Source organism: Acipenser ruthenus, chromosome 8 (genome assembly GCF_902713425.1).
Source record: "Acipenser ruthenus chromosome 8, fAciRut3.2 maternal haplotype, whole genome shotgun sequence".
Lineage (NCBI taxonomy): Eukaryota > Metazoa > Chordata > Actinopteri > Acipenseriformes > Acipenseridae > Acipenser > Acipenser ruthenus.
This window is the reverse complement of record NC_081196.1, coordinates 14,277,867-14,291,720: the sequence shown is the minus strand read 5'-3', so window position 1 is coordinate 14,291,720 and position 13,854 is coordinate 14,277,867. Positions and strand designations below refer to the sequence as shown.

The 13,854-nt window shown below is 38.0% G+C and overlaps 1 protein-coding gene across 2 annotated transcripts; it reads left to right on the top strand.

Annotated features, from left to right (window-relative positions):
• Positions 1 to 7,703: 7,703 nt before the first annotated feature.
• LOC117972934 (olfactory receptor 10G4-like) lies at positions 7,704 to 13,854 on the top strand. Of its 2 annotated transcripts, XM_059029553.1 has the most exons (4): positions 7,704 to 9,830; positions 10,031 to 10,773; positions 10,936 to 10,972; positions 12,026 to 13,854. In XM_059029553.1, the coding sequence occupies exon 4, from the start codon at positions 12,040 to 12,042 to the stop codon at positions 13,039 to 13,041; it is 1,002 nt and encodes a 333-aa protein (XP_058885536.1). In that variant the 5' UTR covers positions 7,704 to 9,830; positions 10,031 to 10,773; positions 10,936 to 10,972; positions 12,026 to 12,039; the 3' UTR covers positions 13,042 to 13,854. The 2 variants fall into 2 exon arrangements, with proteins under 2 accessions (XP_058885536.1, XP_058885537.1); XM_059029554.1 differs by having other exon boundaries at positions 7,704 to 10,773.

Sequence of the window (13,854 nt, the reverse complement as noted above, 5' to 3'; positions counted from 1 at the left end):
GACCTGAAACACACAGTGACACAAAAAGCAATAATAAAGAAAAAGCATTTGTATTCATTCACAAAACCAAACCAGTAAAGACTTGATTTATAAAGAAGTATATACTATATCATGTGAAAGTGAAGCACTTATTTAAGTATGTTAAAAAAAAAACAACTACAATAATAATTCTTTATAATAATAACCTTCCCCTTGGCTAAAACTTCACCTCACTATACAATTTTTAAATTCGATTCCCATAAAATGTTTATCCTTACCTTGTTTTCACTTGTGACAACAACTTTCACTTGAAACAACAGCTTCGATTGCAAAGCAAATTCTACAAGATAGCTGTGCGGTGATAATATTTAAGCATGTTTTTGTCTCCTCGGTGACTGCATTGCTCTTCCTATTCTTGGGCACAACGTCTAAAGGTAGACATCTGGGAATTAGGGGTGTGCAGAGATCCTTGCCTAATTCCTCTGTGAACAGGGAGCCTTTTAGATGTTTAGCACTGCAATAACCGATCCATTTATATCTTTGTAAAACATTTTGATACATTCATAAAATTATGACCAACTCCAAAAAGCTCCAGTGTTTTCAATATTGTGTTCAATGGTGTCAAAAGCTTTATTCAAGTCCAAAAAAAGGATTAATGCCTCAGCTTCAACTAAATTATAGAAACCCAGTAACTCTAGTACTAATCAGATAGTATTACTGATATGCCTGTTTTTTTAATTATAAAACTTGATTGAGTTTTGTTAATTATTTGGCCCAAACCTTTTATTAAATTGTGTTGCATAAGTGAGTGCAATTACCTTATAAATCAGCATTTAACAAAGTTATCGGTTTCCAATTATCTATAGTAAGTGGGTCTTTATTGGGTTTAGGTATAAGTGTGATAAGGCATTGTTTCATTGTGGACCCCATCTCTCCCTTTTGAATACATTCTTGCTATGTATAAAAAATCCGTTCATTCAGTAATTCTCTTATTGTGGCATTTATTGGACTGAGCAGAGTAAGATATTATTTGGCCTCTCAGATATGCTTTGAGTGTTTCCCATAGGGTGGCTGGAGAGACGTCTGGGGTGGCGTTGGTTTTAAGAAAGAAATCGATTTCAGAAGAGGTGAACTAAACAAAGTTTTGGTCTGAGAGCAGCAGGGTGTTAAAGCGCCAAGAGTGCTGTGATGTTACCTTACTGGAAAAAAAAGCTCCAAGACTAGGGTTGCATGATCAGATATTCCAATACTGTGATAGGAGCATGAACGGACAGAAGGAAGCAATTCATTGTTGAGGAAGAAAATCAACAAGCGAGTATAACTGATGGAAAGGTGAAAAGAACGAGTACTGCCTACTAGTGGGGGTCAAAAAGCAACAAAACATCAGAGATTTTATATGTCAAGGAATTTACGAATGGCTAGAGCTGATCTTGAGGGGGGAGTTCGCTTTGTGGAAGAACATTCTAGGCTGGGGTTCAAGGTGCAATTCAAGTCTCCCAGAAGAATGAAGTTATGAGAATGCAGGTCTGGGAGAGAGAACAGAAAAATATTTTTAAAAATGGACTGTCATTGAAGGGGTGCATATACGTTTGCAAGGATTACTGGTGTATCAAAGAGTTCACACTTGACTATGACAAAACGGCATTTTGGGTCACATGAGATGCAATTAGTGGGACAGATTTATGCACCATAATTGCTGTGCCCCTAGCCTTGCATTAAAGGTAAAATGGAACAGCTGCCTCACCCAACTCCTTCACAAGATGGGACTCCTGGAGGAACTCGATACCCACTTTGAGTTTCTGGAGGTGAGATATTACTTTGTTGCATTTCATGGGGTGGTTAAGCCCTTTGACATTCCAACTAATGAAATGAATAAGGGTCTCATTGGTGTTAAAGCTCTTAGGGCTGTTACTGCGTGCTTTGTACACCTGCTATATTCACTAACCAGCGCATCACACAGGGTGAGGCAATCCACACGCAGGCGGAGGGCGGGCGCAAACCTGGGACCTCTCACACTAAAGCATAGCGCCGATACAGCTGTACAAAAAAGCCGGCTCCTTTGCAAGGAGTGTGATTACGTCACCTACCGGCCCTGCTGCTGCCTTCCCCCCTGCACACTACAATATTATACAACTGTACTTTGATTAAATAAAAATAAAAGTATATTATATGTATGCACTATTTTACTATTGTTATGAATTTACTATTCATCAATATTACAAAATCAACTTCGCTCATCAGGCACCTATATATATATATTTTTTGCCATGTTTATCACACAGAAATGTCTGATAAACTATGACATCATTACTTGCGCAGAAATCCACCGAGCACCAACTGCGGTTGTTTTAGTGCAGTTTTAATGCACACACACACACACACAGTTGCTGCGCATTAAGTAACCAAACTGAATTAATAACAGAACTCGCTACTTGTTCTGAACAGGATTAACTAGTGCGGTTGTCGCTGCCTTTTGCAACCAAACTGTGTGTGTACTTAAACCATATTAAGAGCAAAAGGTGAACTCGCAACCACATTTAGGCTGTGTGTGTGCAAGGCCTTAGTTCTTTGAGCTAGCCATGATGCTATCAGACATTAGAAATTGGCCTGTCCAGTCCAGCCAAGACAGAACTGTTCGCTGGTTTTAAATTTTCTAAACCCATTTGCTGTTATGTGTGTGATAATAAGGAGCAACAGTGACCTAATTCTTGTCCAGCAAACAGGAAATTGTAATTAATGGCTTGCGAGGACAGCCAAAAGGCTGGGAAGGGCTCAGGCAACTAGAGGGGACATATGTAGTGAAATATCCCTGGCTGTGGTGTACTGTCATTGTCACAACCCTCCCCCAGCACATGTAGGGGGCTGAACCTGCAAGCAACTGCACCCTGGGAAATGTAGTTTGTGCCTACAATTCAACCCATTGTCTTCCCATAACTCAGTTCACCGAATACAGTCCCAACAAACAATACAACGTTTATAGTTGTAGTGTGCCCCCCCACCCCCAACGCAGCTGCATCAGTACAGCAATATTTAAAAGTTTAGTAACAAAAATAAAGAGAAACATTTAAATAATAATAATAATAATAATAATAATAATAATAATAATAATAATAATAATAATAATAATAATAATAAAATAAATAAATATAATGGGGGGCTGTACATATAAAACAGAATGTTAGTGCAAGCTCAAACACACCTCTAAACAGATAATTTTCAGGTCCTTGTATGTATTTAGTTACATCAAAAAGTAAAGACTTAACTATTTATTAAGCTAATGTTGGATTTCTTTTGCAAAGAATTCCTCCAGCTGCGGTGTTAGGAATACCTGGTCAGTCCCGGTGAAGGATACACGCAGTCGGGCTGGATAAAGCAGGTCATATCATACTCCAGCGATCGTTGTACGAGGCTCTCCGTTTCATGACACCTGCGCTGAAGTCTGGGCAAATGTGAACTCTGCTTCCTCGGAAAGTGAGTTTATCCTGTTGCCTCGCCAGACGAATAATCTGCTCCTTTACCTGTACCTGTGGACCTTTAAAATCACGGCTCTCGGACACTCGCCTTCCCTCGGCTTTTCCACATACAGCATGTGCTGGGCTCTTTCCAGAGGGCGGGGATTCCAGGCTCAACAGGCCAAGGACATCCACGAGGAACTTGGACACAAACTCCATTGGATTGCCCTTCTCCATGCCCTCTGCAATCCCGATGACATGCAGGTTGTCTCGCCACAAACGATTTTCAACAGGTGGCCAACAGGTTAGTGCAGTCTGTTTCCAGGAAACCAAGGTGAGCCTCGATAATTGTAACTACTGCTTCAACCTCACCCACTCTCTCGCAGCAAGATGACAATGGAGTCACCAACAGGGCCATTGTTGATTTGATTTCGGCTCGTAAAATGTCAATCTTATAATCTCATATATTATAGAGGATTGCGAGAGATATTTGGAGCTAACTTTTAGCCCCTCTACTCCCATTGCTAGTTTAACACTAATTTAATTAATTGCACTACAATTACTGCCGATTAAAAATTCTGTTTTTAATTTTAGGACAAAACTGAACATGTTAACAAAATGAGTTATCGTATACAAAATGAGGGAAATGCTGTAAAATCCACTTTGTTGTAATTTGCTAGAGTTTTTAGAAACATCAGTAAAAGGACTAATACACTGCAAGTTTCATTTCTATTTTGCAAGAAAAAATATATCATTCCGAGACCAACCCACATTTAAGACAGAAGGGAGTGAACTTGTGGACAAGCAAACAGGAAATCAGTTGTTTCCATGGACAGATCTAAGAACTGAGCACATATGTGCATTTAGGACAGCTGATACAGATTTCTAGGGCATACTGAATTGGATACACCAGAAGTACCATTAAAATGCATCTCTGGCCCTTATTTTCACCCAGGTAGTGAGCAGACAATGGTTTAATGTTTATTTAAAACAGATTTTCACTGTTTCAAAGAACTAATGTGTCATTTAAATTTTCATTGAGTAAGTTTTTTATTATCAAATTACAGTGGGTTCCATGGAAAATGTCCCTGGTACTGCAGTACACTTGGGGTACCTTGAGGCTCATCATGGTACACTGTGATTATCATGCAGTGCAGCTTGAAGTGTAAAACCAATACTTTCTTTTTCCAGCAGAGTGCGCCAGAGAGCTTTTAGGAATTGAATGGGCTGCATACCATTGTTGCTTAACAAGATGATTTCTGCTTTAGATTTGTTTAAAAAAAGGTGTGGAAATGATTAAATGTAAAAAGGGGGGAAATCGACAAATGCCAGGTCAGCAATTGGTGCAACATGATAGGCACTCTAAATGTTACAGTACCATTTGCGCATGTATTCAAATCAATAGATCCAATTGTTTTTACCAAGTTTAATACTACTCATTGGAAAAATAAATAAATAAATAAATAAAAAGAAATATTTCTATCAAGCTGGATGGTTCAACGGGTTAAATTCTTGTGTATTCATGCAAGCCCATGCAAGCGATCCATGCACAATCAAATATATTTAATCCCCAGTTAAGTTCTACCTTCCCATATGGTTTATAAAAATAGTTTTTGCATATTTAAATTTGTGTTGCTTAAATGCCTATTTCAGTTGTACTGTTTCCTGTAAAATATAATCTGTAATAACATTTTAGTATTATTTCTGTTTTGGGGATATATAGGGCCTCATTTACAAAAGGGCACTAAATGTAGCTGTATCGTGCACATTAAGTAGTGAGCATAACATGCGTGATAAATCTAAATGTACTGCCCCATTTACTAACAGAGAACGCATTCATTTACCTGCACACTATTTGGCTAATTTACATACCATACCATGCACACTACATGTATTGTGAGCGATAATTTAATGTGCATGATAATGTCAGAGACTTACCCATGACCACTGTGATATAAAAAGCCCCAGCAGTCCAGGCATATCTTTTGGTCAGAGGCTTATTGTGAAAGGTGGAGGTGGCTTACAGTGACCAAAAATGAGCGATCAGCAGACACAGCTCTCCGCAGGAGACAGGCAGAGGCAACGCAAACTAAAACTGTGCGCAGAGGAGTTAGAAATTCTAGCGGAGGAGGTTGTTTTAAATTATAATACCTGGTTTGGTCCAGTTTTTTATTTAACCGCTCTATTATTTGTGTAATATAACACAAATAATAGTAATGAACTATACAATGTAAGGAACTATACATTCAAATCTAAGAAATGGTAACATTATTCACGCTTAATATAACCTGTTATTTACAGGTAATTTTCACCACTCTGTATAAAAAATGTTAATGCATGTAATGCCTCCATGATGCGAGATAGATTTCAGCCCAGAAAAATAGGTTTAAATAGTGCACCTATCCGTGGTTAAAACCTGGTTTCCAAACAAACTAATTAACGCTTACTTTAAGGTGCAAACTACGATTATCGCCCTTTAGTAAATATGGTGTGAATTATTCAGAGCGGGTGCCTCATTTTAATACATTATCATGTATTTTGCCAGTATGTACAGTTGTAATGTATCTATTAGAATACAGTGAATTAGCAGTACAGCTATGGCCAAAAGTTGTGCATCTATGTCACCACTAAGCGGTGGCTCACTAACTTTCCTAACCATACTACGCCACCTGGTGGCAATTATATGGGCACCAGGTCCCATGATAAGATGGAGGTAAATACCTTTTATACACTAATGTTTTCTAGTTCCTTTTAACGGTGTGGATCTTTGAGATCCACACCGTCAGACACTGAGATGGACAGACACACCACACAAGTGCTAATAAAAAATATATACTTTTTATTATTAAAAAGAACATTAATTGATCAGAGGGAGAAGGGAATTGGGTGGCAGCGAACTGCACTTTAAAAGTAAAAAAACAAATAAAAAATATACAAGAAATAAACAACGTGAAAACATAATGAGCCAAGCACTGGCTCTGAAACAAAAATAAGTCCTGATCCACACACACACAAACATATATATATATATATATATATATATATATATATATATATATATATATATATATAAACAAATCCACTTTTGAGATTGCGGTCCTGTGACAGGCTAGCTGCAGGGATGACGTCAGGCCAGAAAGAAACACACACACACAGACAGGCAGTACTCGGGCTGAAACTGAGACGCTGCGGTGCTCAGTATGTTTATTGTAAAATAAAAGGTTGAACAAAACACAGGACATGGCAGTTGAGGCCAAAATAAATAGACAAACAAAACGGATTAACACTAAACAAACAGTGGATGAACAGACAAACAAACACGGTGAGTCAAAGAAACTTATATTTACTTTTTCCTTGGTTTTAGTTTTTTTAAATTCTCTCCTCTCCACACCCGTTCTCCACTCACCGAACACACAACTCCGAGTGAGTAAAACGTGCATCTATATATACTGTTGTGCCGGGATTCAATTGCTAATTAATTATTCACTTGAATCCCAGCACGTGAACTAATTCTGTGCAACCCCGTGCTCACATACTATTACATACTTTAAATGCACGTGAAGTGAAGTGCATTCCCTGTGCCTAAATACAATTATACATTCGTATAACACTCGTGCTCATTACCCACATTATATCCCGTGTACCAACTGCAATACACCAACATTAACACACTACATGCAACATATAACACACAAATGCACACAAGGGCGGGGCACATTGCCACAAGTCCCCAAAAGAAACTCAGTATATTCCACAAAAAAGAGAAAAAAGGAAGATACTGTACATTCAACAGTCTGGGGTGAAGATGTTGCTGCACGTCGTCCTCCGGAACTGCAGGGGGCGAGCTCTGGCCAAAAGTCCTGTACTGTCCAGCTCGACTCTCTCACCAAAGTGCAAAGTGCTAATAATAAAATAAAAACAAATCCACAGCAAACCACATCAAATTGTGAAAAAAAAAGTGTTCAGAAAAAAATAAGAAACTCAATATATAAATCCACACTCTGTAATCAAAAAAAAATAAAAAAAATCGAAGGAACAAATCCAGTGTAAAACAATCCACACGCGCTCATAAAACCAAACAAACCCCCCAAAGATTAACAGGCCTGCATCATACCACAGCGAGCGCCGGGCCCCTCTTCCAGGCAGTCCATGGATGGCTTAAGGCAGCCACCAGATTCTTCCGTCCACTCCTTGGCTCCATGTTGACTTGGGGAAGTGGATTACTCTCGTCGGGCGGACCGGGGGACAGAGACAAACAATAGGAAGTGCTTGGTTCCAGTTACTCTCCCAGTAACTGGAAAAAAAATAAAATAGTCACCATACACAGCACCTGCCGTTCCTATTACTGCCTGGTTCAATGTTTTACTTCTTTCTTTTTCTTTTTGACTCTCCAGCTACCTGCTTCGCTCTCTTCCTTATATTTTCTTTTCTAAATCTGGCTTCCCCTATTTCCTATCTTCCCCAAGCCCTTAGTTTACCCTTACTCCTGTCTGCCTCCCACTCCCAGACTTTCCGTGTCGTGCCACCTTCTCTCTTTCTCCTCTCTCTCAAAAGAAAAAAAGAAAAACTCATTTTTTGCTGGCTAAAACCCCATCTTTTATAGCCCAGCCCTACCTCATTATGAGCTGCAGGTGTCCTTCAGTTAATGTGGTAGCCCCGCATTTGCACGAGGTAGCTAAAACGGGAACAGAACAGACTGACAATTAATTACAATACAGTCAGCCATTTACATTTGGTACGGGGATAATTAACACAGGGATAACCGATTTGTCACACTGGTAACATCTATATAATTACATAATTTTGCTTCACAGTTGAATGAAGCCTGCTGAATAATGCTACATTAACATATTGAATTACATACCGCATTGTAGTTTTCCATACTTAATGAAAAACAGACAACAATTAAAAAATGTGACATTTCGAAATCCAACATGCATTTCTGCTGTGTGTCAGGGCTTCACTAAATTCACTAAATGTGGCTATGCAGGGGAAAGATCACCATAATAACCAGTGTGAGGAAATGTGTATTAAAGTTACAGTTAAGAACATAAGAAAGGTTACAAATGAGTGGAGGTCATTCGGCCAATCTGGCTCGTTTGGCTGTTAGTAGCTTATTGATCCCAGAATCTCATCAAGCAGCTTCTTGAAGAATCCCAGGGTGTCAGCTTCAACAACATTACTGGGGAGTTGGTTCCAGACTTCCACAATTCTCTGTCTGTAATGCCAGCTCAGACCCAGGCTCAGGATTTCACCCATTTCACCCATTTTAAAGAAGCACTGAACAACAGCTTGACAAGCAGAGTATGTTCAATTAGTTCACTCTGGCAGTCTTACAGTACTGACAGAGCATTTTGAAAAGCAGTTTTCATCACTGAATGAGCTGAAGCCATTCATTTCATTGCTTACAAACCCGTTTGGATTTGACTTTGCTAACAGTGTGCTGTTTTACTTTCTGTAATACACCTGGAGCATTTATTGTAAGTATACCGTCATTTTTTATGTTTGCTTTACTTGTTGCAGTGACCATTATAATTTACACACGTGTATCATGTAAATAGCTGGCAAGGATGGGGGATTGTGGCAATGTGCCCCACCCCTGTGTGTATTTTTGTGTTTTATGTTGTATGTAGTGTGTTAATGTTGGTGTATAGATATTACTGCATGGGATATAAATGGGTGTGTGTAGCACAAGTTATTTAAAATGTATAATTGTATTTAGGCACAGGGATTTAAAGTACTTAATAATATGTGAGCACGGAGTTTCACAGATTAGTTCACGTGCTAGGATTCAAGTGAATAATTAATTGGTAATTGAATCCCTGCACAATTGTATATATAGATGCATGTTTCATTCACTCGGGGTTGTGTGTTCGGTGAGTGGAGAACGGATGTGGAGAAGGAGGAAAAGTAAAGTAAACTAAAGTATACTAAAAGAATAATTGTAATTTATTTATTCTTACTCACCGTGTTTGTTTGTCTGTTAGTCCACAGTTTGTTTAAGTGTTAGTCTGTTTTGTTTCTCTATTTTATTTTGGCGTTAAGTGCTGTGTACTGTTTCTGTTTTGGCCACTGTGACATTTTGTTTTGGAAAGTGTTTTGTTTTTATTTAAATATTTTATTTAATAAAGAAACAAGTGCACTTGCATCTTGCCCCACATAACTTGCCTGTTTTGTGTTTCATTAATTTCTGGGTCTGACATCACTCCAAAGCCATCCTGTGACAGAGAGCGAATGAATCTGAATCAACAATCTCCCTCTCGAACTGTGAGAGCACTGTACAGCAGGAATTGCGTGCCCCGTACTAAATGGTTGGGCAGTTCATTCCGGGGGTAGTTGGAAGCCGGCCATTCAGGAAAGGGACGGCGTCACGGTACCAGGAATCATCGCCCTAGTACGGTAAGCAAAGTTTCATTCATGAATTTGAGGAGACGTGATTGAACTAGCTATCGGAGGGGGCGGGGCTGAGGGTACTTTAGGGGGACGTGACGCTGTAATCGGTACCTTTGTTGTGGTTGATGGGAGGAAACGAGGACTGTTCGGAACCTGAGTTAAGTGTTTTGGTTTGTTTGCAAACTTGTGTGTTTTGTCTTCGGCAGTCTGATTAAGCACGCATCTGGGAGCTACAGCCTTGGGCTATCGATTCACCCGGACTTCACCGTACCTGCACTTAACCAGCATCACTGTTTCCAGCACCGCACCTGCACTAAGAGCACGCACTGTCCGGAGACGTGTCTGTGTTTGTGTCTGTGTTTTTGTAATTATTATTTCGGGACTGCAACCCCTTGTTTTGGCGCTGGCAATACCCATTGTTGGGTAGAGCCAGCTTTATTATTTAAACTCGGTCAAGGAGACTAACAAGGCAATTAAAGAACGAACTTGAACCGTGAACTCTGTGTTTGTCCTTGTCTGGAGCACTTGCATCACCCTTTCACTACGCACTGCAACCCACACGTTCACACATCCTTACCATAGAACTGTATCATGAAGCTGCATTTCATTTAATTAAAATGGAAATGTTCCAGGTAATGACAGTGTAGACAGAACAAGTACAGTTATAATGAGAAAGAACAAGAGGGATGCAGTACCTGGAGAGAGATTCCTGTGTGATGGGGTTATGAAACAAATCTCAACAGGGCTGTACACGCAGGGTGAAATCAGAGGTAAACAACTATGACCTTCATATTCTGTGGAGATTTTCAGAGTCAATAAAACAGTCTGGGCTGCAAGTCTGAATTACAGAAATACCAATTAGCATTAACGTGATCCTGGTACTGGATGGTAATGAATGTAAAGGCAGGTTCTAATGATAAACATTGAAGAAAAAAGAAAGAGAGAAAAGGTGAAGTGTGCTTGTATTGTATTATGATACCTGCATGATGTCTTTATTGTATATTTTAATAATCCTTTCACTATATGATTTCAGTCAGGCATTTATATTACTTAATGATATAAATAATTTATTTGGAATCAGTTATTTCTATAAATTATTCTTCTGTTTCAGGATAACATTCCCATTCAAGTTTTCAACTGAAAAAACGGTAAGTACTTTAAGTGTATTTATATACTCATGAATCGTGTAGTTCTGTAGAATAAAATGGTATTAAAATATGGTATTAAAAGTTTATTAATAATAACGTAAGCAGCATAATCTACTTCAGAATAGAATGTATGCTGTATTAGAAGAAAAAATCAAAAACATCAACATACCTTTACTGCAGTTAAAATATTTAATCTTGGTGATGTGTGTGCCTTACATGCAGTCTTACCTGGGGTGAGAGAGACACTGTGGCTGTATCTCTACAAGCTGAGGATAAATCTACATCTAATCCCTAAACTATGACTGTCTGTTGTCGGCATGTTACTTTTAACTGTATAGGATTTCAATTCAGTTCTGCTTGTCTATTGAGATTGCCTCACAATGTAATGCAAAACAATCAGTTGCTATGGGAATCCTGAATGCTCATAATACATGGGTCTTAAACAACCCCCTCTAGATTCATTAGATAGCTTCTATTTCTGCCACATGTTTTACATTACATTATTTTTACAGTAAAAAATGCATATTTAAGTTTACCAGAAATACCAACTTGTAGTTTATGTATATACTGCCATGGTTGGTTATACATTGTCTTTTGAAACAACAACTCTAAATTGAATTTCACTTTCCTTTTTCTATACCGTCTCCTGTTCCAAATAGACAGGAAAAAATGATTTTAAAATGTAGGAAGACAATTTACAGACAACATGCCAGCCTCTGAATATTCATTTGGCAGAAAGTTGAGTCTGGTGAGGTGCATTGTGGACTCTGTAGTTTCTTAACAAGTGATTGTATACCAGTGCTGGCACACAAGTATGAAAATAAAAATACATTTACAGCCAGGCTTTTACGAAACAGAGCTAGGTTGTTTAATTATAAACCATAATGCCCTTCAGTCAGTATGTGATTGCAGCATAATATAAAAATGCCGCAGGATAAACTAGCTGCTGCTTCATGTTAGTTTATTTATATAAATGTGTATTATTAGTAAACAGACATTTCAACTTTTAAAGGCATCAGACTTATTGACCTAATTATTTCCTTTCTCTTTTAGATTATTGGAATACAATGGAATTGGGATGGAAAATGCAGATTTTGTCTGACTCAAATCACACAAATGTTGCTGAATTTGTTTTTGTAGGCTTTACTGGCGTAAGACAAGCTCCACAGTTAATAGGAGTCACGTTTCTTATCATCTATCTATTGACTCTTCTTGGCAACCTTTTCATTTTATATGTGATCAAACAGCAAGAAAAATTACAAACTCCAATGTATATTATTATCTGTAACCTTGCTTTGTCTGATATCATATACAGCACAGTTATAAGCCCTAAACTTATACAGTCCTATCTGTTTGACTTGAATGCAATACAATTCCATGTGTGTTTCATCCAAATGTATTTTTTACACTTTGCTGGCTCGGTGGATTCTTTCATGATGCTTGTGATGGCACTAGACCGCTATGTTTCAATATGTTTCCCTTTAAGGTACCCTGCTTTAATTACCAATAAAAATGCACAAATCCTGTGCATTGTAGCCTGGATGTTGGGAGCAATCAGTCCACTGCCTCCAGTTAGCTTTGCTGCTATACTTCCTTACTGTGGTCCTAATAAGGTAAACCATTTGTACTGTGAACATCGTTCAGTCGCCAGACTCGCCTGCACTGACACAACTTTCAATATGCTTTTGTCAGTTATAATAGCATGTTTAGTCTTAATTGTTCCATTTTCGATTATTTTGCTTTCTTATTTAAAAATAATCATCACTGTACTTAAGATCTCAACATCAGAAGGTAGAAAGAAGGCATTTTACACATGTAGCACACAGCTTATTGTGATTTCCATTTATTTCATACCAAGATTATTTGTATATATTGCTGCAATGGTTGGGGTTTACATGCCAGATGTGGCCCGTGTCTCTTTGGGTGTCATGTACTGCCTCCTACCTCCATTAGCAAACCCAGTAATCTATAGTTTTAGGACTAAAGAAATCAAGCAGTTAATTTTCAAATCGTTTAAACTGAAAACAGTTGTTCCCAGAGAGGACACAGTGGGAAATATTTGTGCTTGAATGTTAATAAACATCTTTAAATATTGTGTAACATTTTGTCTTTCGCTCCACACACAAAACATATAAAAGGTTATTATAAAGTCATTTGGTGCACAATTGTTGTGGAAAAATCACTGTGTCATGGCAGATGGAGGTGATTGTAAGACTAAAAGCATGGGTCATGGAGGGTGCTGCCATAGGGAAAGAAAAATACATTTTGAATATATTGTTTAAAATTATATGAAGTACGTATTTTCAAAATTATATAAAGATTTCGTATAGTTAAATATCATTCCCCCCACATGTATTGTAAGCTAAATAATGTATTTTAAATGTCTCATATACACTATACATAATAGAAATGAAAATATCTTCTTTACCTGCTTAATATGCTTCATAGCTTCATGTTTAAGCCATTTTAAGATTTCTGATTTGATTTCAAGACTCTTTTAAGATAGCATGTTATCATTCTTGTCTATACTAGTTTTTAACATCATTGTAACTTGGACAGTTTTCAATAAAATATTTTTCATAGTTTATCTTTTTCAAACTGCATTTTTCTTGATTTGCATATGTAAAATCTTCAAACTGAAAAGTATTTGCTGGAATCAGTAAAGCTATTCCCATCTGCTCCTTCACTCACACATTGCCTGCCATTCTCATAGTGTGAATGGTCAAATGGTGTAACTGGCTGCTATCTGAAGTTTAACTTTTCCTATTACCAGTAGTGTAACAGTGGTTAGCTAGGGCTCCTCCCCCGTTCTGTCACACCAATAATATCTACCAATATCCATATTTAAACCTCAAGTCATGCCCTTATTCTGTCTTATGGTT

Excerpts from the sequence above, each read along its gene's own strand:
- LOC117972934 (XM_059029553.1), top strand. The coding sequence starts at position 12,040 with ATGGAATTGGGATGGAAAATGCAGATTTTGTCTGACTCAAATCACACA.